The 25,024-nt window shown below is 41.8% G+C and overlaps 2 protein-coding genes across 3 annotated transcripts; both read right to left on the bottom strand.

Annotated features, from left to right (window-relative positions):
• Positions 1-451: 451 nt before the first annotated feature.
• Positions 452-14,665, bottom strand: ifrd2 (interferon-related developmental regulator 2). 2 transcript variants are annotated; one of them, XM_079557845.1, is made up of 13 exons: positions 14,179-14,665; positions 11,751-11,792; positions 7,921-8,037; positions 6,878-6,962; positions 6,678-6,802; positions 6,332-6,489; positions 5,759-5,812; positions 5,496-5,674; positions 4,011-4,119; positions 3,787-3,921; positions 3,585-3,713; positions 1,755-1,847; positions 452-1,666 (listed from the first exon to the last, which is right to left on the bottom strand). In XM_079557845.1, exons 1-13 carry the CDS (start codon positions 14,219-14,221, stop codon positions 1,586-1,588), a joined length of 1,350 nt encoding a protein of 449 aa, XP_079413971.1. In that variant the 5' UTR covers positions 14,222-14,665; the 3' UTR covers positions 452-1,585. The 2 variants fall into 2 exon arrangements, with proteins under 2 accessions (XP_079413971.1, XP_079413972.1); XM_079557846.1 differs by lacking the exon at positions 11,751-11,792.
• A 1,879-nt stretch (positions 14,666-16,544) lies between these two features.
• amt (aminomethyltransferase) lies at positions 16,545-21,137 on the bottom strand. Its single transcript, XM_079557847.1, has 9 exons — positions 20,942-21,137; positions 19,024-19,185; positions 18,842-18,922; positions 18,617-18,748; positions 18,208-18,286; positions 17,948-18,090; positions 17,676-17,856; positions 16,959-17,114; positions 16,545-16,872 (listed from the first exon to the last, which is right to left on the bottom strand). Exons 1-9 carry the CDS (start codon positions 21,038-21,040, stop codon positions 16,697-16,699), a joined length of 1,209 nt encoding a protein of 402 aa, XP_079413973.1. The 5' UTR covers positions 21,041-21,137; the 3' UTR covers positions 16,545-16,696.
• Between the last annotated feature and the right edge of the window lie 3,887 nt (positions 21,138-25,024).

Raw genomic sequence — 25,024 nt, 5'->3', positions numbered from 1 at the left:
ACGTGCCAGGAAAACAACACATAAAAAAGTGATAAGTGACAAAAACACAACGAAAAAAAAATGTAAAAAAAAAAGTGTCATAAAAGGAAAAGAAAATGTGACAAAAACAAGGACGACGCAACAAAAAAAAAGTTACAATTGTTGGCCTTAGCTTTCAAATGAGACATTACACTGCTGAGAAACGGTTAGATTTTTCATAATTTCTCCTCTGCACATTGTTGTTCTTGCAGTTACAATCTATAGTTAAAAAATGCTCTTTTTTTCTAATTTTTTCTTTTTCCAGACATTAAACTAAAACAGAGCACTTGTAATGAGGGGACTCTTGTAACCATCGTTTTACCCATTTTAGGACGGGGTCGCGTGTTCCTCCAGGGCATAAAGTTGCTCCCAGGTCAACATGTAACAAAACTGAACAAAATCAAGACCATAGAAAGAGTTGTAATTCTTTTGTTTTTAATGATTCAAGTCGCACACGTTTCCACAGAGGCCTGTCCATCTGACACCCAGACAGACGTGAACAGCACCACTGCACCTTCCCATATTTTAATAAATTAGGAGTAAAACACACTTCTCTCCAAAACAACGCTTAAAACGGGATCTCTTCTCATGAATTCATTCAGTACAAAGATACGCCTTCTTAAACCCATTGGGAGTCTCCTATAGATACGATTTATTTTAAAAAGTTAAATAAACTGTCACACCACACTTTGGCAGCTCGGGACATGGCTCTGGTCTGAGAATAGCGGACTGGAAAACAAAGTATAGATTTAAAACACGGACAACCAGAAAGATGCAGAAGCAATGGTTCCCGAAGTACATCTTATGAGAATGAGAACATATTCATCATCACACTCGAGTACATCTCGAGCTGTGAGGGTTTAGAAGCAAATCACTTTGGTTCCTTTAAAAGCAGTGTCACAAAAACCTGGGTACTTTCAGGCCACGTCAAATGCGAACAGATTTGCAGAAGTGAAGTATAGTAGCAACATGAAAAGGCAATGATTATATATAGCAGAAAAACGGGTTGGAAAATGCTAGAAATGGGCGTCCACAATAGACATTTCCAATATAAAAAGCAGGTTACATGATTCAAAACCAAATTTACTCACTCCAGCCACAAGAGGTCAGCAAAGGAACAAACTCATTTCTTTACAGTTACCATAAAATGCTTTATGGCTCAGTTAATAGCTTTTTACCTCTTCATTGCTTTCCTTCTTTATTGCCATAACCACGATCCCTTTTTAATTCATAAACTCTCTGTCAAATGATCGGCTTTGACGGGTTTTATCATTGAAAGTGAAAATGCATAGGAGTGGACATTCTCGAGGAAAATCAAAGATACGAAAAGTTGGGACTGTAAACCTGAGTTGTTGAAAGCGCTTAATAAATATCTTTGAAACCTTGGTCCGTTATTCAGTGGCTGATTTTTTGAAGGCAGTGTGTGAAGACTGATAAAGTTTAAGGCATGATATATAATGGCGTATTGTGTAAACTGTCGACGGCGGTGTAGCATTTAAACAAAGAGCAGTCAAGAGTTTTAAGGCTCGAGTGCCTTCTTCTTCTTCGTTCGTTTTACGTTCTCGGATCACATGACGTCGGCGCGCTTGTCCCGCACTTTGTTCCTCAGTTTCGTCCGGGCTTTGAAGGCAGCAGCGTTGAACAGATGCTGGAAAAGAAAGACAGTATATAGTATAACGAGTCGTCAGTCAGTCGGGTAATCAAAGAGGTTGACCACGCTCTTCCCGAGTATTTACCTTCTCAAAACGTGAAATCTTGTTGCTTTTGACAGCAGCGTCCAAAATGAGGGGAGCTCCAAGGCCAAAGATGTCTCTCAGCAGAGGGTTGAACTGAAAATGAGGTTAATATGATGATAACAGTGTAAAGTTTTATCTCACAACTCAGCACATTTGATCAGACTATCTTCATTTTGTTTCTATTATAAATGCCAAAGTCGGGGTATTCTGTTTTTTGCAAAATATCCAGTAGTTTCTCTTCCTAGTTTTCAAGCAGTCCCACAGTAAGCCCCTCCTACCTCCCTCCTCTTAGTCCCCTTCACTGTGCAGCTGTTTCAATAAAGATAGAAAAAAAAAAAAGAGCCTGGATGGCTGTAGTAAAGCTATGGCGGGTGTTTTTACTCCACAATGAAGGAGGATTAAGCTGGAGCAGGAGATGGAGAGGTGAGGAAAGCATTTCCTGGGCAGCTGAAAAAAGCCACCGGGGAAGATGCAGAGACTTCCCAAAGATGTGCGAGTGGGTGGAAACAGAGCTCCAGGCATGTTTTTGATGTCTAAAAAAAACCCTCAAAAGCAATTTAGCATAAAACCACCCCTTTAACCGCTTAACCCCCACTTTAACCAAGCACATTTTCTTCAGTATGGCTTTACCCAAATCTAATGCTCCGTCCACACCAAACTCGTTTTGACGCCTCCAAAGCGTCAGGTTTACATTTAAAATACATGGAGGACGCGCCTCCGGGGGGCGTCAAGATGTCCCGCAGCACGTCACGCGCCTCCTGTGCGGTGCATTTTGAGGTTTTTCGCGCTTGGTGAGCTTTTGACGCGCCTCCAGGGCGTCGAGCGCGGCCGACGCTCGAGTTGGGAAATGTTGAACTTTTTGGCGAAATTCGCGAGCGTCGACCAATCAGGAGCTTTCCCCCCATAGTGACGTACGTTGTAGCTGAGCCACCTGGGCAGATCCTACGCCGGCCCCACAGATGTAAACAAGTCACAAGTCACGGACGTTTAGCTTCTTTGTGAACCGGAGCTACAGCCGCTCTGGGACTTTTTTTTTTTTAGAAAGACACATCAGTGCTTCTTTATCTAAACACCAGGATTAAAAGCGGCGGAAGTACCGTTGAAAGCAACTCTCGTCCGAGCGCAGCTCCTGGAGCAAATGGTGAAACTCGCCAAACTGAGAACGCCTTCGGACGATCTCATGAATCCAGACACGGCGCCAACAAGCCCGTAGACGACGTTGTCTGGCTTTATGAAGCAATAAAAGCCAAGCCACTCTCTCTATGTCATCCATGTTGATAACTGATAACTGACAACGGCTCCCAACGCGCTCCACGACGACGCTCTTGACGCGCGTCGAGAGCGTCTTGACGCTTGGTTACGAGCGTCTGACTTGAATGAGCACAGGCGTCCAACAACGGGCGTGACACGCGTTTTTGACGCCCAAATCGAGTTTGGTGTGGACGGGGCATAACAGCTTCTTGAAAAAAGTGTCAAAGAAGCGACAAAAATAAAACAAAAATGAGGATGAAAAAGTCACAAAAAAGCAACAGAAAAGTGACAAACAGGTGGAAAAAAGTGACGAAAATGTAACAAAAAAGCCACACAGAAATTGGCAAAAAAGCAAAAAAAAAGTGATTAAAATAAAAGTTTAAAAAAAGTGACGACAATGCCGCAACAACGTATGGAAAAACATACTTCTAGATCCGTTATGTAGGTTCAAGCTTTCAAATGAGGCGTTACTCTGGCCTGTCGGCTGTAACATTTTAGATTTGGGTAAAGCTGAACTGGAGAAAATGTGTTTGGTTAAGGCAGGTTAATATTCATACATATGTTTCACTTTTAACTGACCTGTAGGTGGTGCCGGACTCCAGACTCCAGCACTTCCTTAAACGCGTCATAGATTCTCCGCCTCATCCAGCTGTCGATGTAAACACTCTCCACTCCGAAGCGGATCCTCTCGTCCGTGAAGTCTTCATTCTGCGGAAACGAGACCAGCTTTTTGTCAGCGTTCAGTTTCGACATCGCCGGCCTGAACGTGCGCTGGACTTGCCTCTAAATAGTGCAGCACTTCTCTGAATATGGACCGCTGTTTCCGCCGGTCGTTTTTGGCTCGGTGCTTGTTGCCGTCTGTGGCCAAACTCTTGAGAGACTGGCACAAACTTTCGCCGTCCTCGAGCTCAAAGTCCTGCAGAAAAACAAGAAAAACAGAGGAGATTGCAACGGTTTTCATGTCCGGGTAAACTGACATGATGTTAATTGTTAATTTCCGCATACCTCGTCAATATCTCGTCCGAGCTCGACTAGAAGAGCGATGGTTTCTCCCACTGCGATTCTGTAGTTTACATCGAGACTCTGAAGGCAGCACTGCAGTTTGGGCATGTGGCTTTGGACGCAGAGGAAGAACAATGTTATAACAGATACACCAAACAATCCAATGTCCCAAGGTAATAAAAAATGTTAATTATGTGCACTAAAATCTACAGTAGGAGGGAAAGGTGTATGAACCAAGATTCATCCTGATCGGAGGTCAATGAGCTGTTGAATCCAAGGGTTCACTCACTTATTCCTCCCTGTCCTGTGAATGTTTACACGTTATGGTCAATGAAAATATGAAAGCATTTAATTGTTTGGTGGTATTAGCTTAAGGCGAGACACTGCAGGTGAAGAGGGACAAAAAATTAATGTAGAGATATCAATTTGAAACTTTTGCTGAACATGACAGATATAAATATGAGAAAAAAATGTATTGCACTTTTTCTGTCATTTTATGTTTTCACATAATAAGGCATTTTGAGCATTAAAATGGCCAAAATTGCCTATATTTTGGGCAACGAAATCAAAATAATGAATTGAGCCAGACTAAAATTGCTGGTTTTATTTTATTGACATATTAGTAACTATATAGGATTTGGGATATTTTGTTTAGTTTTTCAATAAACTAATCATCAGTGAAAAAATCTGTAAAAACTCAAATTCCGCCTGTTTTTTTTGGTTTCAAAGCTGAATAAATCAGGCCAGGAATTATATATTAAAAATCCCTCTGAAAAAACCTTCAAAACATTGTTGTGTCTCAGACTGGAAAGTTTGGAGTCTGTGGGAGCTTCTATAAGGGCTCAGGCGCTGCCCGAGTGCGGCTTCTCTCATTCAGAGAAAACCAGCCCTGAAGTTTTGTAGCGACTGCGCATGCGCGGCCCGTTCTCCGACTTTTCCGCACCAGCCTTTCGTAGGAAGAAAAATACCATATTTGAGTGATAGTGTCATCACGAGGAGGATCCGTAGCAGGACACGTGGATGTAAAATCTGTCAATATTTATGAATGAAAACCCGCTTGAAAGACGGACTTTCTACGCGGCGCAGCAGCTACTTCCGGGTTGCCCCGACTCGCAGGCGACAAAACATCATAAAATAAACATCATGCGGGTGAGTTTTGTCATTTTTATATCTGACATGAAAACTAAGATGTAAAGGGAGGAAAATAGATAAAAATCTCCACTTCGACCACTGCGTGAAAAATCAATACTTTCACCTGCCGTGTCTCGCCTTAAACACTCATTTTAGTGATTCTAATAAACATCAGACCACATTTTATGACCAATTTAGGCAGAAATGCAAGAGATTCCAAAGGGTTCATATAATTTTCCTCCCACTGTATTAACAATGTACTCAACTACAATCCTGCAAACATTTTAAGTGATCTTTGAACAAACAGACGTGACACATTTATCTCCATGTCGTGATATTTGACAGAACGACACTCACTGGTCCAGTAGGGAGTTGATTTTGGAGGCGGGACACAGCGTGAGGAGCAGAGCCCAGGCCTGCAGAGCAGCCGTGTGCAGAGCAGGAGTCCCGGGTTTGACTGTAGGCAGGACGCCCTCTCTGTTCGGGTACGAGGCCATGAAGACCCCCTCCAGCAGGGACAGGGACTGGATTAGGTCCTGGGGAGAGCACGGTTACACTACAGCTGCTCTCATGCCATAACGCCAGAGTAAAACATTTAGTCGTGTAAAGTGGCCGTTTACCTCTCCGTCTTCAGCGGTAGAAACGTAGCAGCACAGTCCCAAAGCTCTGGCACACTATGAGAATACAGGGTACAAGGTTACATGACAAAAGGCACAGCGGATGGGAACTTTCTCAATAAAGTTCAAATCAAAGTTGGCGTTCAAACATAAAAGAGTGGGTGCTGTTTTTTATGTTTTTAATTTGACCATAATTTAACCAGGAAAGTCCCACAGATTTCAGAATCTCTTTTTCAGGTCAGTGGAAACATATACACGGCTCATTTGTATTGTTTTGGTTTTATTGTTTTTGTGGTTGCGTGTGCAGCACTTTGGAAACGTTTTGTTGTTTAAATGTGCTATATAAATAAAGTGGATTGGATTTAGGTACAAGTACCACATGTGAGCTTCTTACAGGAGTACAAAGGTGGGGAGATAAAGAGCTTATATAGTTCAAGTTATCTGACGACGAGATTAAGTCACTTTTCGCATTAAGAAGGTGATCTAGATCTTGAAGAGACAAAATAGGTCAGACTGACGCTGCAACATCCTTTACATGCAGACATTGCAACACCGCATGTTAATGGTTGCACTCACACTCTGCCTGGCGGTGAGGCTGGCTCCTGTGTCGATGAGTATATTGGTGAGGACAGGCCTGAGCATTTTGAAGCCCTCCTCCGCCTCGTCTCCTCCTCCGAGCTGGATGCACAGCAGAGAGAACAGACTGGCTGCTGCCGCCTGCTCCTCGCCCCCTCCTGGAAGAAACACACGGGGCATCACAAACTGACAACGGCTTTGGCCAAAGAAGTCTCCATAACTGAGCTGCAACATCATTTGCTACATATTTGTGATTATAATTCTAATCAGAAGTCTGAAAATCACATTGTCTATTACAGACTTTTCAACGAGCTTTCAATCTCTGCCGAGAAATACAGCTTCAGACCTTTCTTGAGGCTCCTCTCGAGGCAGTCGCTCACAGTGAGCCTCCGCTCCGTTAAAAACTCGTAGAGTAATCTGGAAGAGAAGACCTGCCTCAGGGACTCCAGAGCAGCGAGGCGGGTCTTAGCACTGCACAAAGACAGGGACAATACATAAAAACAGTGTTTCAATGGGAAATGGTCCACATAAAGTCTTATTGCAAACCTCTTGTCCATTAAGTTGTCTATGCACTGCTTGAGTTTGTCTTCAGTTTCCTCTTGAGCCGTTTGTTCATCTACATTTTCGTTTCCTGTTCACAAAATTACATAAAAGATCAAATCAGTCAATATTTTTACAGAATAAATGTGGCACATAGTAAATGAGAACAAAAAAAGAAGAGAGAAAGTCCGCACAGTTTACTTTATTACTTTAGAATTTATTGCTTACACATGGTGACGTTTCGGGCGTCTTGGCTCTTCTTTACACAGTAAATGAGTGTAATGGAAATATTTTAAGTTAAAAGGGCATTTTCTAGATGATTAGATCTACTTGATTAAGTAACAGTTTACCCAGACGAGCTGGAGACAACAGTGACTCACAGCGGTTCCTCACACTTCTGCCTTTTATTCATTAAACACTCATGGCCCTGAAATGTTTTGTGTATTGAAGACTCTGCCACAGACATCCTGTGAATTGGCACACGAGTAACAGAAAGTATCATTCCACTTAGATCCTCCTCTTGTATTCCATATTTATAAAGCTCTCTGTTTTGAGGACATGGACAGTCTTTTTTGTAGGAGGCAGTCAAACTGAGAGGTCATCTCTCTGAGCCTCCCCAGAGGCCTCAAACCTTTTCCTTGTACTTTCAATAAACCAGACCTTTATTTCATAAAACTCAGAGCTTCTGTCGATCAATTACATTCCCACTACATGAGGTATAATTTTAAAGGGTTTGTATTTAGTGTGTTTCACGCAGGTTTGAGTAATCCTGTGTCACGCTCACAAACAGGTGCTTTATTATTATTTCATATACAACCTGGAACAAGTCCGGCATTTTTTACAGATGCGGAAATCTGTACTTGTTTCAAACATCAATTTGTTAGCAAGCCATTAGCCAAATGAAAGCTTGCATTAAATGTCTCATCCAAACACTGACATCATGGTTATTTATTAAACATTGAGTAATAATTTAGAGGCTTCCAAAAGCATGCTGTACGACCCCCCTCATTCAGCTGTTCCATAATGTAGAGTAGAAAGGGCGTGGTCACCTGTGGGCTCGTCTATGACCGAGGCTCCTTCACTGGCGCTGCTGTAGTGACTCTGATTTTCAGACATCAACTCATCGTCGCTCGCACACAAGTCCACCTTCACTCCGTTCTTCAGACCTGGAAAATACAAAGTTCCAGAGTTTAAGCGTCTCATAAGCAAAAGAGAACTGTTAGAGCTGTGACAGCGTTGACCAGAAACGTGACGATTAGTAATGGATTATTGCAAATGAATAGGACAGTGTTTCCCAACCAGGGGCACGGGGACCCCTGGAGGTGCACAAGTGAACAGCTGGTTATGATTTCAGGTTTTAAACAGTGTTTAAGGGAACGTGCATTTGGAATGGGATGAAAGCTTATTTGTAAAGCACCTTTCACATGACACCCAAAAGCTCCTCACACAATGTACAGGATTTACACTTCATTCACTCCACACACAGCGGTGAACAGTTTCCCCTGGGGTAGAATGACGGTCCCTCTGACCACCACCACACACGTCATTCATCTGGTACATGTTTTTAGTGGTAGGGGAAACCGGAGTACCCGGAGGAAACCTGCGCAGACACGGGGAGAACATGCAAACTCCACACAGAAAGGCCCCGTCCAGGGATTGAACTCGCGACTTTTACTGTGAAGCACGAGCGCTAATCGCTGCACATTTGAAAAGGGCTGCACGATATCAGAGAAGAAAACTGAGATAATCGACAACTGACATTAAGATTTTTATGTGAACTTCAAGAACATAATGACCAAATCAAAACATTTCAGTGACTGCAACATCTAGAACAGGGGTGCCTGATCCGGCCCGCGAGATGATTTAATCCGGCCCCTGCCCTGTAGAGCATAAATTCCAGAGTATGTCAAAAAAAAAAGTAAGTCTCTAACCCATTCCTGTGCATAGTTATGAATTTTTAAAGAATAACCAGAATGCTCATTCTAGCCACTAGGGGGCATTAAATAAAAAATAAAAAAAGGATAGAGTTCCACACGTGTCCAGCAGAGGGCACTGACATAATAAGAGCTCAGGATATGAACAACACATTATATAGCCATGTGGTAAATGGACAGTCTGCCCCAGGGCGGCTGTGGCTTCAATAACTACCACCACCAAGTGACTGAATAATGACGACTGCACTTTCAGGAACTTGTGACACAGGCTTGTAAAGTGCAATACAAGTGTAAGCCGTTGTCATTGATGAAGCTACTGTCAAGTTGGGGCTTTGACCAAATCACAGCTTATTATTATTCATTTATTGGAAACATTTTCTCTATTATATGCGGCCCGCAACCCGCTGTGGGAGCTGAATTTCGGCCCGCGACCTAAAATGAGTTTGACACCCCTGATCTAGAACAAATCCTGCTCTGACTCATGTTTTCCAAAGTGCTATAATTACTCATCACACCATGTGGTTTAATGGTCCATCATCCTCTACTTTATTACAACGCAAAACAAATGGCCGCAGTCACTTCCATTAGCCTCGGTGCTGAGGTAAAAAAAAAAAAAAAAGGTTCTCTTCTCCGCCAGCCACATATTGTTGTGTCCACATTGGGTCTTATCATGAACAAAAGCTAAAACTTAGTGTATGAATTGATTTGATTAGAGTTATTTGAGTTATTTTTTCCGTCTCATGGCATGTTGATGCTCCTGGACGTGTTTGAATGAGAACACTGTGAGCTGAAATTTGATTTTCACACATACTAAGCACATCAAGTGTATTCACAATCCTTGTCAGAATATCCTATTGTTCAGCCTTAACCAAGTAGATAAAAAACAGTGAATAAATCTTGAACATATCACTGTGATTAAAGACTGCATAAAAAGACTACAGGTTCAAACCAAAAGCAAATGCCATCAGTGCAACAATTAGAGTTTAAACCGTCATCTGTGCTGCTGTGACGCCACAGTCTTTGTTCTGCGAGTTCAGAGACGCATCATTCCTCTGTTGAAAAGCTGTTTGTTCTAGACGTCAGTGCGGCAAAAGTCACAGAGGTCGGTTTAGGGTCAAGCGTAGGTCACAATGGACCCAGACCCTCCCAAAACCACTGCACGACCCGCCCTCTGCACCAGGAGCCCCCAAACCCAGCGCAGTCGCCACATCTTACCGAGAACTACACCCTGTGACCACGAGGCTCACTGCAGGAGCATTAATGGCATTAAAACTTTCCAGTGAAAGTTTTAATGCCATTTTAATCTCCACATAGTCACATATATGAAGCAAATCGATGCATTTATCATTATTTAAGTGTGTATGAATGGTATATGATGTTGTGCTATGAATTTCATGGTATTGTTATTTAATAAAAACTACATTTGGCCATAATTTTGAAACAATTCATTGATGAAAACCCTGTATGTCCTGCCAAAAGTCCGAGGTATTGGGTGTGGTATCGTGTGTCAGTTTTGTTTTGGAATCAGTGAATTTAAAAAAAAGGGTTTCAAAAATCATTCCTCATCACATGTGTAGAAATCTTCCACAAATGCATTCAATGTCGTGTAAGACAAAGACCCAGACTGGTGCCTGACGCGCTCCTTTGGCGGGCGGTGAAAGGCATCAGTGGAATGTCAGTGTTTAGTGTTGGAAGAGAATCCGAGATTCAGTGGAGACCAGTCTGCTGCTGCTCAAACACTTCCCACTCACAACAGCAGCAGCAGCAGCAGCACAACCCACTCACATACGACACAATGTACAGGCCGGGAGACACAAGTCGGCTTCCACTGTTCCCCGAGACCACAGGTGTAGAGGAATTACTCACTCACTCTGGGCTTAGGTACGACTGGTATAGAAAAAAATAAAAGTGTCAAAAGCTGGTACCAAAAAGAAACATAAAATCTTTGTATTCAAGTTCTGATGCTGTTGGTCATCGAAATGTAAAATTAAAAAGTGAAACACAGAAAAAAGTGGGGAAATTGAGAAAAAAAGTGGGGGAAAAATGGGAATATTTGGGGCAAAATTGAGAAAGAAATGGGGAAAAAAACATTGAAAATTTGGGGGGAAAACTGTTGGAAAAAAATGGGAAAATTTGAGAAAAAAAATTAAATTGGGGGGAAAAAAACACGCAATTGTTTTGGGGAAATTTAGTAGGAAGAAAAAAAAAATGAGAAAAAATAAAAAAAACGTGGAAAGTGTTTTTTCTGCCCTTTTGTAGTTAATGGAAGTTTCTTTGTTGTTTCCTCTCAAACAAATGATGCAAAAGTAAAAGACATTATTAAGCTTTTATGGTTCTATATGACAAATAATTTAGTATAGGAATCGGAAAAAGTATCGTTCAGGTATTGAAAACCAAGTATCGCTTGTAGCAGAGATTCACGACATGACAATGACAATAGGGGCGGCAAAACAAGCTAGTTTTACATTGCATAGCTTTGGACTTTAGACCTGATCTAAACAACTGTACAGCCTGGCTCTTTTTTTACTTTCTACATATAGACATTGCTCCTGTGATAACGCTGGGTTAGGCACAATTAAAAGGGACCAGGCTGGTTCTCGTAAGAAAATGTTAGAAATCTTGTATCCTAATGAGGGCCTGATTGTTGGCATCGGAACTGCTATGACCGAACTGCACGTCACGGAAGGGCCGAGTCGATAGTGAAGATCCCGCCCTTACGCCCTTTTAAGGAACAAGCTTCGTCAGAGCTGGGGAGGAGGAGTCTGTAAATCCGCCATGATTTCACCCTTGAACGTGGTCATAGTAGTAAACGGGGAGGAGTGAGTAACGACGGTCTATTAATAATATGTCTATGCCGTACAATCACACAGTCAGGCTCCAGCCAATGGTTAAGCTTTGCATGAGTGAGGGGTAAAATAAGGAACTGCTGATCCATTCACTTTTACCTTTACAGAGCTGCAGCTGGAGCACCTCCTGACGAAGACAGCCTGAAAATGTGGATGAATGGACCAAAGAAAGGAGGAAGAGAAGAGACAGTTTGGAGGTGATAACCCAAAGAGATGGACAGGCAGAATAGAGTGAGGTGGTGGCGATGAGGAGAGAGAGTTCACCATTACATGTGGAAAATATCACACATTCAACACTGCACGACTACTTCAGAAATAAAACACTTGAAGACGGTCTCAATCACATTACATAATCCTCAATTTTTAGGTAACAGAAAAACTGGAACACATTTGATAAGCGTTGGACACCCCAGAGAGTAGTATTGCGAACAATGTAACCATAGTAACACCTATTGTCGGCCAATGATTTTTGCTACAGGCCTGACGGTTTTTGCAGTAATTCCACTTCCACTGAGCGCTCCAAATAGAGAAATAAATAGAAATAAACATAATGCAAGTCACGTGAGAAACATTGTTATGTCCCAAACTACGCTTGATGGTTAACCTCTTAACCCCCACCTGAGCCGAGCACATTTGTTTGGCTCTAAAAGCTTGAAAAAAAGCGTCAAAGTAGCAACAACTAGGGATGCACGATAATATCGGCATTTAGGCGCCATCCCCGATAAAGCCGATAAAAAAAATTCGGCCGTTTATTATAAGCTCAAATTACATTGAATCTGCGGCTCCAGCTCGCTGCCTTTCTCTCTCCAGTATTGTAAATAAGAATTCATTAGTATGATGTCAACAATAAGAAAAATACTAGGAAGGAAGTAGCCGTAGTATTATTCTTTTTTTTTTTAATAAGATGTGACAACAGAGACAGGCCTGCTCAGATGATGGAACTGTAAAAAACCAGAGCTTTAGAAAAAGGTGGAGACCCAAACCCAAAGTAAAACTCATTATTTGGTTTATATTTATACACTTATATATTGCTTGGTAGAGTTAATACATTTTGGGCAGAACTGTTACATTGAGTTCTTGTCACAAAATAAAGGGCAAATATATATGTACATAATTATCGGTGTCATTATCGGTTATCGGTTCAAATTGACATTATCGTGCATCACTAGCAACAACACATGCCGGAAAAGCCACAATAACACGACAAAAAGCAACAAAATGCACGACTAAAGAGTAATGAAAAAAGAGTGATGAAAACACAACAGTGTAAAAAAAAAAGCACAGCAATGAAAAAATGCAAAACAAGAGCCACAAAAAGACAATGAGAAAGCAACAAAATACGACATAAAAAGAGACGAAAACTACAAAAACACGACCCAAATGTTTTGCAAATGACAAAAAAGTTGCGATTTGTAGGCCTTAGCTTTCAAATGAAGCGTTACACTGGCCTATCAGCTGGAAGCTACAGTCGAGAAGATTTTAGATTTTGGTAAAGCTGAACTGGAGAAAATGCGCTCAATTAAGGCAGAAGAGTTAAAATAAACAAATAAAATCACATCTAAACAAAACCAAAGTAAAGTGTTACTTTTGTCCAGTGGAAAGGTTTAATTAACTATGGGTGTTGCTTCACCCCCCCTGGGCTGTCTGTGAACTGTATGAGACACAGTATCCGCTCTAAACCAATATGAGAATCTTCTTACTGAGCTACTGCATGAAGGAAACACCTGATCAATGCATTTTTGTCGCCACTTCTTTGACATTCCATTTCATTGCTTTTCTATGCCACTTGTGTGTTTATCTTTTTTTTTTGGTCACTTTTTACAACTTTGTCACATTTTTGTTGCAGAAGAAGAAGAAGAATCAGAAGAAGAATCAGAAGAAGAAGAATCAGAAGAAGAAGAGAGTCTAATGTTTGACTCCACGCCATTCCCTTTGGAGCCAGTGCAGCGCTACACAAACAGTAAAGCTTTGCGCAAATCCACGACCCTCTGCATCCACGTGTGCGCCCCGAGCCCTCCCCCACCGCAAAACGTGACCGACACACGGCCCGGGATTAAGCCATGTGGCCGACTGTCAAAACCACCAGCAAACTTTCACAATAGCGCAATAAAACCTGCTAAATGTGTGCACGAGACCGAGTCCAAACTATTACAGCAATGAATGAGGTCACGCGGGGTTAAGGACGGGCTCACCGGTGTGACCTCTTTGCTAAAAATAACCTCATTTCCTTTTTTAACCTAAAGAAAAACCCTCGACTCCAAAACCAGGGGTAATTCCAATGTTTACAATGCTACAAACTCCCCGTAAATATTTAAAGACAGGTAAACTTTAACCAAACAGCGCGGAGCCTGTCATGACAGAATACGCACGTTAATGAATGGAAGTGAACTTTGAGGAGCAACAAGCTGCTACAATCTGACTTTAATATGTTAATGTGTGTCCCGTACACGCGTGATTCCGAAATCTCTGAAAAGAAATGACGCCTAAAATATCTGTCAGGGTTATTTTTAGTGTACAGTATGCTTACCAGGCTTTCCCGAGCCACGTTTGCCCTTTTTACTCCTCGGCATCTCGTCAGGTGTCAGTTGTGTAGGTTAGCTAGCCAAAAAATAATATCCACTTTTAGCCGTCGGTTCTAGTCCTTTTAAGGGTGACAGCCGCTGTGAAAGGGACAGCAGCGGGGTTCACTTTGGCCTCCGTGGTTTCGACGCCAAACTGTCACAGAAAAGCACAGAAATCTGCGCAAATCCACGCGTGTCCTCACTTTAGCGCGCACGGTGGCTAGCAACGCGGCTAACTCCCAAAACTCCACTTTCAACACTCCTCGCGGTTTATCCTCAAAGTGTCAGGTTACCCGTTGAGATCGGGTGGGTTTTACTCCGCAGGTGACACGCTGTATTATCTGTGATTATCTCCGGGAAGTCTGTATCGGATTCCAGGTTGAGATAAAGAGGTTTTTTCGGAGTGTTTTGGACGGAGTTTGGAACACGCCGCGGTCTCCGAGTCCACCATCTTCTTCGGTAACAGTTCTTCTTCGTTTGTTTTTAAACGGGCTCCAGGAGGCGCGCATCTTTGGAACGGGCTTTGTACGCCATCTAGTGTTGGGTTTGAAAACATCATCTACCTAATGTAATTCACTTGTTTTAGCAGCTCTAGTGCTGATAGTAGGAACATTTGCAATTTAAACAAGGCTCATCATGAAAATATGTTCAAAACAATGTAGATTATATTCAAGTTGTATGAAAAAACACTTGCAGTTCAAATAGACATATTAAATCATGGACACTATTTGACGATCATAAAACACACAACTATATGTATGCATTTATTTATGTGGCCCATGAGCAGAGGCGGGTGGAGAAGCCAAAATATTTACTCAAGTAAGAGTAACATTACCAGGAAATAGTTTTAATCAAGTAAAGGTAAAATGAGTATTATAGTGAGTAACTGTTTGAGCATTTATTTATAATGATGCCTGAAATTGTGTGAAACAAAACACAAAATGATGAAAATTCCAAGGAAATGGCAGAAAATACAGAAAAAACTAAATGAACCAGATGATCTACATCTGTTTATAGATCAAAATGAAGTATTTGCCGCTTAAATGTTTACTCACAGTGGAAAAAGTAACAATTATCTTTACTCAAGTAAGAGTACAGATATTTCATTATAATTTTACTCAAGGAGAAGTAAAAACTAACGTATGATAAAAAAACATTCTAAGAAGTACAATTTCATCAAAAAAGTACATGTAACCCATGACTTTATTCAACAGGACAGCACAGGGTGAAAGGAGACTTTCAGCCAGTAGAGACTCAAACCCATGACACCGGAACAGTGCTCAACAAAGCAGGCTACCAGGGTAACACACAATTTTAACAAGAAAATGTTTACAAAACTTTATAAACCAAACAGCTTCAAAAGCATTTTGATGTCTTTTCAGGTGTTTGGTATTTTTCTTTTATTTAAATATATATATATATATATATATATGTTTTAAGTCTAATGGGAGAAAATAATGTGTTATGCAGAAACAGAGTGGATTTTGAGGTGAGTGATAAAACGTGTCAATAATAATAAAATTCCCACTTCATCCCCACTGCTGTCAGACTGTACAATAAGACTGTAAAGTAACATGTGCAATAATCTCTGCATCAGCTGCACTTTATTAACTCTGAGTGATCTTCTTGAACGCCGACTGTAACAAGTGAATTTCTCCTTTGTGAGATCAATAAAGGATTATCTTATCTTATCTTAAAACGGAATGGTATAAATTTGCCTATGGACTATGAAATAGACCCACAAAATCCACTCTTCGTCTTAAAAAAAAATAACAATGCAGAAAGTAAAATTGCAAATGTGTGTTTCTTTTTTATTAAAATCATACACATAAAAATTACAAAGTCCTCTTCAACTTTTGGGAATTGGGCTTATTAATATAAAAAAAAGCAATTAAGTACTTTAGCAAATAGTATATTTTATCAAAACTACAGCAATTTTCCCATGCTACAAACACTTCATTTTAGTCCACGATTAGTAAGACACTTTCTGGTAAAGCTTGTTAGTGCATGTAAACATTAGGTTTTCAAATACAGCATATGGAATTCACAGCAGTGTTAAGACATTTGAGTTTGTTCTGATGCTTGTGGTCCTGAACCATTTGGAATCACGGTGTTTTGGTCTGAGTAGTTCACACACCTGAGTAGTTAAGCCTGCGATGTAGTGTGGATTTTAAAATCTAGCTATAAAACAAATGCTGATATTCTGCCACTGTAATGAGAATGTTTGTTAGAATGAAAAATCATATCTAAAATCATGACTTGCTCTCAAATTCAGTGGTTCTCCTTTAGATTATTGCACTGTACCGTCACTGTACCATCATCATTTTCCCAAACCTTCGTTCCGGTCATTGTGACCCACTTTTGAGTCCTGAACCACCAGTCAGAATAAGACTGTGAGAATATAGCCCAATATAAACATCTAAAGGTACAAAATCATGTGTTTGTAAAGATTGTTCACTGCAGTGGCACTGTTTCCCCTCAGTTTTAACCGGTGTAGTAGTTAGTGGGCACAAAGGGCATTTTGCTGACAGTGGCTGGTACTGCTTTCTTCCGGACTTCCACTTGGATTTGTGTCCCGTTTTTGGAGAAAGCAGAGTCCACGTAACCCATGGCAACATTCTTCTTCAGACAGGGAGAGGGGCAGCCGCTCGTCACCTCACCTGAAGGAGAAATTAGATAATCTTGTTTATACCACACATGGTTACATGTGTATAAACAAGTATAAACAGTGTAGTACATATTTTACCTATGACTTTGCCGTCAGTGCTGAGTATAGGCGTGTGCGGTCTGACCGGAGGACCAGTGGACACCAAGCCCACTCTCTTCTTCTGAGTTTTGTTTTTTATCTGAGGAACAATGATGTCGGCTCCAGGGAAGTCTCTGGTCTGACGTCGACGTTTACCTGCAGAGTGCAATAAGAGAAAGAGATCAAAGCCCTGGGTTCAGGAAGTGGTTCATATCTGTTATCATGAAGAATCACCATGTCTAAACTAGACTGGAATAAAATAGAATTTAAAAGTGACGTCTAAAGCCTAAGGTTAAAGGCTGTTGTGCATATTTTATGGGAGGAACACGAGCCCCCAGACAAAACACACTCCGGCACAGGGATAATCTGCAAACACCTAGACCAGAGATATCACCAATAGGCCTGGGGACCAAATCAGGCCCTTCACAGGTCTTTAGACAGTGCCAAGCAGGTCTCAGGTTCCACCGAGAAGGAGTTTGTTCCTGCATTTGGATATAAATGATAACAGTTTTATGTCCATAAATGGTTTTATTTATCACAAAGAAACTTAAGATTTAACTAAAAAGAGACCGTAATTCCACAAGAGCCTCTGACAGCCGTGGCTTTTTTTTTTAAGCTTTAAAATGAAATTAGTGTCCACTGCCCTATAGGCCATCTTTCTTGCAGCACATGTAGCAGTGCAAGTGCTGCGTCCATCTCTGTGCCTCTAATTATTACCTATAGTCCAGACGAGCGTGCCCTCGACTGGAGTAGTTGTCTCATCGATGTCGTTGCCGTAGAGACAGAGTCCTGCCTCCAGTCGCAGACTGTCTCTGGCCCCGAGTCCAGCCAGCTTTACCTCGGGGTTAGACAGCAGCCTCTCCGTGAGCTCCACCACACGAGAACTGGGCACTGAGATCTGACAAGGACATACTTTATTAAGTTCTTTCAGACTTCTTAAGTCATTCTGTCATAATGTTACAAATGAATCAATATTACGAGAGGCTTACTTCCACTCCGTCCTCCCCGGTGTACCCACAGCGAGTGACTCGACAGGGGACTCCAAAGGCCGTGGTCACGGCTGAGAACATGAACGTGAGCTTCGTTAGATCGTCTTTCATTCCCTCCTGCAGCACACGGCTCATCGTCGGACCTGGATTCAGATCAGACTGGTTACATAATCGCAGAGAGCAATGAATGAGTTTGAAGTGTTTGTTTGGGTTGTTTTTTGTGTTTGTTTATTTATTTCTTTATATATATTTTTACAAACCTTGGAGAGCAATAAGTGCATCATCTAAAAACTCTAGATCAACGTCGTGTCCGGCCGACTTGAATTCTGCCAGTTTGGCCTGAAAGAGAAATGATTAATAAGTAAACCAGACTAGTCAAGTGACATTAGTAGTAGTGGTAGCTGTAATAAAAGAACTTCCCTATTCAAGTTATTCAATAATGCAGTAGTGGCCGTACTAGTGGTGTTACATAGTAGATAAAGTATTAGTAGAGCATCATCTCCACTCATCTCCATAATGCCAAATTATTGTTATAGTAATAAAATCCATATCCCAAGAAGCCACAATAGTACATCACAAAATTACAGAGGTCGTCCATCTGTCAGGTATTTACACAAGCTCATTAAAAATGAACGAGTAGCAACATAGTAGTAACATGATGGTCATTACCTTCATGTGAGCAGAGTCCTTGTCGGCACATCCTGCATTGGACACCACATACAGGAACGTCTGGTCTGTTTTAGTCACGATCAGGTCGTCCATGATCCCTCCTCTGTCGTTGGTGAAGAGAGATAACGTTCCCTGAAAGAAACGTGTTTAAATTGAGCTCCACTGTGAAAAGCGCCCCTCAGACAGCAGCATAAACCGTGTCCTCTCTTTGTGACTGGGCCGGACCTGGTTGTCTTTGAGTTCAGCGATGTCTGCGACAACCAGAGACTCCATGAACTTCACTCTGTCTTTGCCGTGGACTTTTGTCTGAAAAAAGACGAGCAGTTATTTTGGTAAGAAACAAACCTGTATTAACTTTTTTGTGACATCCTACAGTCATGTACATACAAAAGACAGTAGTTGTGTACCTGCAGCATGTGGCTGACGTCGAAGAGCGAGCAGTGCTGCCTGGTGTGCATGTGAGAGCTGATGTGGCTGTCCGTGTACTGCACTGGCATGCTCCACCCGGCAAACTCCACCATCTTTCCCCCGCTCGCCCGGTGGAACTCAAACAGAGGCGTCTTCTTCAGCTTCACAGGGAGAAGAACAATGATGGGTTGGGAGCAGCACAGAGATGCAGGGGAAAACCCAACAAGACTGACGTTTAAATACTCTTTTTTTGTTGTTGTTCTGACTGCATTTTGAAATTCTACTGCTGTCGTTTGGTTTGGCGGGGTCGGATGGGTAACTGGAGCCCTCACAAACAGGGTCGTAGCACAAATGCAAAAGCCTGCATTAGAAAGGCAGCAGTGGTAGTAATAACAACAAGAACACCTGAACTAGCGCTCCAGATGCCATAGTTTCATAGTCCAATAAGGTTCCTTTTGGTCTGCTAATGCTAATAGTTTTAAGATTCTTTTTTTTTTATCAGACTAGTTTTCATAACAGACCGTTGTGACTTCTCATTTCCTGCTGTCTTTAATAAATACGTATGAACACACTGGTCTGATTGATGAATAGAATCTTGGTGGGCGGTACTCGCAGTAGTAAAAGTAGCTAGTGTAGTAAAGCAGTTGCAGCCATGTATCTATAGTTGAATAGAAGTGCAAAATATACTTCAAATCTCAGCAACAAGCAAAGTGAAATATAGCACTTATCACTTACTTAATACCTCTCTGCCTGTAAAACCCTTGTTTGCATCTTTAATAGTTATACAGCCACTTGTACAAGGTTTGATAACAATTAAACTACTGCACTGCTACTGTCATATCAGTGACGGCAGTAAATGTGTCAAACTATCTGATCGCGGTCCTGTTCTTTCGGCTAAACTTTGACCTTTGAACCTGAGAGAGAGGGGCTTATCACAGGGATAAAGGGCTGAGCTGCAATGCATCATGGGATACACCGACACCACAAGTCCAAAGTCAGCGTTTAGTGGGAGACCACAGCACAGGCCTGAAACTTACATCATCCACATTAGACTTTAAGTAGGAAAACATACAGAAAACCATGACCATGACTATATAATGGAGTCTGATGAGTAAATGTTCAGAATGACTACTGACATGGAAGAATGCCAGATGCTTCACATGTGCAGCTCCCTCCCTGTGCTTCCACCCCTCACTCCCCACCCCCTGCTCCATAAAACGGACGACATCTAAATTCATTGTCAAATGAATTGACAAATAAAAATCATTGAACTCACCACGTATCAGTTATTATATGAATATAGCAGCGGGGATGCATGCAAATTGTTGATCTACACACACACACACTCTGTTGGTGGTGAGATAACAATGTTTCTGATTGACAGGAGCATAACGAACCATATGTACTTGCCCAAGGTTGGGGAAGTGTCTTGCCAAAGGGCATGGCTCCATGTAATTCTGGCTTCATGTGTGTGTAACGCTGCAGAAACCATAAGCCCATACAGGAGTTTGTTCTTTCAAACTAATATGAATCTTATGAATGGGCGTGCTCAGACAAGTTGGGAGCAGCTTTTTCTCAGATCTGGTTCTTCTAAAATTGAGAGGAATATGTCACAGTTTGGAAAGCTGCTATTGGCTGTATTTGCACAAAAGCTGACACAAAAGTAGCCCGATTGCAAGAATAGAGAAGTTCTGACCTGCCACACACCAGTGGGTCGGCCTGTAACTCAATCATGTCTTCACTGGTGATTCTGATTTGGGATGTTTCTGGACACTGCACAATTACTTATCAGAAAAAGTCTCAAATAATATACTTTGCAGATTAACTTTTTATTATTCTCCCACAGATTTTGCACCAGGCTAGAATCGCTTGAACAGTTCCCCTCCTGCTCCGTTACCCGGGACAGAGCGCGCATACCTCGGCCGCAGATGACGCGTCTCTCCGGAGATGCTTCTGCACAGACCCCCGCAGCACGAGCCCCAGGCTCCGTGTCCCGCGTGCACTCCGAGCCCACATGTTGTCGTTGTGTGTGTCTCGTAAACCGCTGTAATCTGACCGCCGACCGCTCTGCTGCTGAAGCTTCTACTACTACTGCTTCTCTCCTCAAAACACATGAAAGGCCGGGGATTCTGGGAAATGGAGTGTGAACAGAGGCCAGGACTTATTTAAAGACACAGGCACACATTACCTTTGGATCATGGACAGTGAATTAAGAATGGCCTCATTCTTCCTGAAGCTGTGAGGAAGTGGGGTTTCCTAGCGAGTTCTTTGCTCTAATGGATTTCAATCACCTTTTGCTCCTCTTTAAGCCATTATTTAACACAGACTTGTCATACTGACGTCCACGGGTTTGTCTTAGCACTTGCAATATTCCCTGTGGTCATTTATATTTTTGCCCCATCTAAAATAATGAAGCTGGCTCCAATACCCAGCCAAATTGCTAGCATGGACGAGCTTTAGTTAGCCTGCACTGTGGATGAAGCCACTTAGTCCATTCTTACGGTCAAACATTTGAATTTTGCTTCACTAAACTTAAACTAAAGGACTTATCGCTAAAGATAAAGAGCTCATAGCCAGTTTTAGCATTTTTTTTTTCTTGTCAAAAATATAAATAAATTGAACTTACCCTTTTTTTTGTCATACTTTCTTTTAAGTCGGTCAAATGAAACCACGTGATTAATGAAAGTCACCCTTGTGGTTTCCAGTCATGTGATGCCGATCTTACTTTATGAATCCACACGTTTGACAAAGCGTGGTGTGTCCTTTGTGTCCCTTACCTCACGTCTCCAGTTTAATCTGAGAAGAGACTGAATGAATAATAACAGATGCAACAATGAAATAAACAGATTAGTTAATTGCTCCTGTGTGTTTTGTTCTGGCTGTCACACCCACGGTGGCGCAAGTTGTCACAAAAAGTCTGTAGACTTTGGTAAATTGTAGTCTATGTTTGTAAAATCAATTACTGGTAAACCTTGAGACGTTCCACACACTCTCCAGCCAACTTTCAGTTCAGCTCATCATAGCCTCCATCTTGGTGTTTGACAGATAGATATGAAAGGTCTAAAGCTAATTGTTATTTCTTGTGGAAAATAGATCCAACGTCTCTTGAGTACTGCTCCTGTGAGAGCAGGGGCGGACTGGCCATATGTCCATTCTGGAAGAGCACAGAAGGGCCACTGGCTCCAGGGCCACCAGTCCCGCCTCAACTGAGCTTTACCCAAATCTAAAAGCTAAAAAGAAAAGCATCAAAATTGCGAGAAAAAGAGGATGAAAACAAAACAAAAATGTGCTGGAAAAGCAACAAAAAAGTGACAAAAAATGTGATGAAAAGTCCACAAAAACATGAGAAAAACACAGGACAAACAAAACACAAAAACGTGAGAAAAAACACAACAAAAAATGATAGAAGCAATAATGAAAAAAACAACAAAAATATGACAAAAATGACGTGACAAAAAGTTTCCGTCACTTTTGTAGGTCTTAGCTTTCAAATGAGGCGTTACATTGTTGATTTGGGTAAAGCCCAGTATTAAAAAAACATGAAACTAAAAGGAATTCCGTGGAGTATGGTGTACCACAAGGTTCAATTTTGGGACCATTATTTTTTATTATTTATATTAATGATTTTGCTTCTGTTTCTACGACCACCTTTCCCGTTCTTTTTGCTGATGATAAAAAAAATAAAAAAGTCGACCTGGGGAAAATACACTTGGTTAAGGCGGGTGGTTAGAGGTTAAAATATGTATTTGTGGAAGTGCACAATTACGCTAATTTGGGCCAGGCTGATCAGAGTCCAGGGCTGTTTTTCAGTCCCAGTCCAACCCTGTGAGAGAGGAAGGAAAAAAGTGGGACAACATGCCCCAGTCTCCCACTACTTTGCTCTGTGGCCGTACCCATTTAAGAACTTCTCAATGATTTCACCCCAATGTCATTCTCACGGAGGTAAAGCCAGGTCACTCCTCCTGTAGTCTCCAGCCGTACCCCCCTGTTCTCACTGACTCATGCTGTGGTCCTGTCTCTAATAATATCCCCGTGTCCCAAATCTATTTCAGTCCCGTCCCCTGCGCAGGGTCCCGGGACAACAGTTGCTCTCAGACCACCAGCAAAACAACACGCTTTACTGCTTTCCAACGACTTTACCTCAATTTTAGTGAACTACATTTATGCTTTTTTCAGATTTTTGTGGGATTTTTACACATTTTTACTCTTTGCTTTTGGAGAAGTGAAGAAGCCTAAAGAACACCTTCTGTTTACAGTAAGTCAGGGGCGATCATGTGCCCATTCATTCTGTGGTCTGTGATGTTCTCGCTCCGGGTCATTCCTTTCACGTGTACTGAGATGATGGAGCGGATTATAATGATAGAATTGACAAGGAGACAGACATGTTTGTTCAGTCGTCAGTAGATGCCACTCTTGTACAATGAAACTTTACAATAGATTTTCATAACTCCACTTCAAACTTGAAAGCAAAATCGTTTGAAATGAAGCTCAAGTAGTTTTGCCAGGGAAAGTGTTTTGTCAATTGGCTCCTCTTCCATGGGGCAAATAAAGTTCAAAATGAAAACATAATTAATACTATCAATTGTGTTTTAAGCCAGAATGTGCATTTATTCATTCTTTTGCTTTTATAGTGTTTATAGTTCGCTCAATCAAAACCTCTGATGTGATTACTGTAACTTGTTGTATTATAAATGTGGCTTGGAGTTGGAAGAACGCTGTGTTTCTCTGTGTCGAGTCTGCATGTGCTCATCATGTGATACTGTATGTGTCTCTTCAGGCCTCGCTCCAACCCAACCTCCAAATATACTGTAATACATGAACGCTGGTGATCGTTGTCCTCTGCACATACAGTATGTCCTCAAGAATCATGAGAACCTGACTTTATCTCCAAAACCATCTGTCATGTTCAGCTCTGCTCCTCAAACACTTACATTTTTCCTGCTCGTAATGTATTTGTAAGATTCTCAATTATTATAAGGGAAAGTATAGATGATGGACTGTGTTTGAATATGACATTTAAAGTGTTAATAGGTCAAACAACTGCTCCAGGTGAGGCTTGAACTCACAACCTCGGCATCGCTCTGCAGGTCACTGTCTTATAAGTACCGCGCGCTGACCGATTGCGCCACTGGAGCTTGCGTTGATATGGTCAAGGTTGGTGCCCATCAGTCTAATCCGTCCAAATACTTGCAGCACATTTAGCTGAAGTAAGGACGTAAGTGAGTTTTCACTGTATAATTGTACGACAAAATTGCGTTCAGGTGTTGGGTAAGCCGCTGTAATTAAGTGCACCGCCATTGTGGGCCGACCTGACCATGTTTTTGAAGAACTGCCTTGAATGATCCCCTGATATGGTGCTCCGCCTCCTGGTTTGTCCCTGTTTCAGAGCGTGGTGTCAGCAGCTCCACCCTCTCCTTCCTCTTCCCCCTGTGCAGCTCCCTCCGATCCACAACAGTCTTTCATCATCTTCTCATTTGTCCCTCTTTGCTTCCTGTAGTGCCTCCACTGTGTAGGTGTGGGGGGCTCTTGGTGCCTCTTCAGTGTTTCAGAAGGTCTCAGTTGTCTTTAGCTCATAAGCTAGCTGTTTGTTTTCTTGTACCGCTAGTACGGAAAAAAACTGCTGAACCTCACAAAAAGTGCATATGAGGAACTGATAGTTGATGTTCATTTGCAATAGCTTGTATTATGAAATTTTTCAGCCCAAGTAAGACCTTTTGAACAAGCATTATTCAGTGACAGTGGACAGTCTTAAGAGAATGAAACATTGGTTTCCAGTTAAAGTCTTGCTCCAGGTGAGGCTCGAACTCACAACCTCGGCATCGCTCTGCAGGTCACTGTCTTATAAGTACCGCGCGCTGACCGATTGCGCCACTGGGGCTTATATTCATGATAGGCAAAGCTGGTGGCCATCAATTTCAGCCATATGTACATTACATTGAATAGAGGTAAATAAGTGCATATAAGGAGTAGAAAGCACAGATTCATTTGTAGACGTTTGTA

The sequence above is a fragment of the Gobius niger genome (genome assembly GCF_951799975.1).
Source record: "Gobius niger genome assembly, chromosome: 6".
NCBI lineage: Eukaryota > Metazoa > Chordata > Actinopteri > Gobiiformes > Gobiidae > Gobius > Gobius niger.
This window is presented reverse-complemented; position numbering and strand designations above follow the sequence as displayed.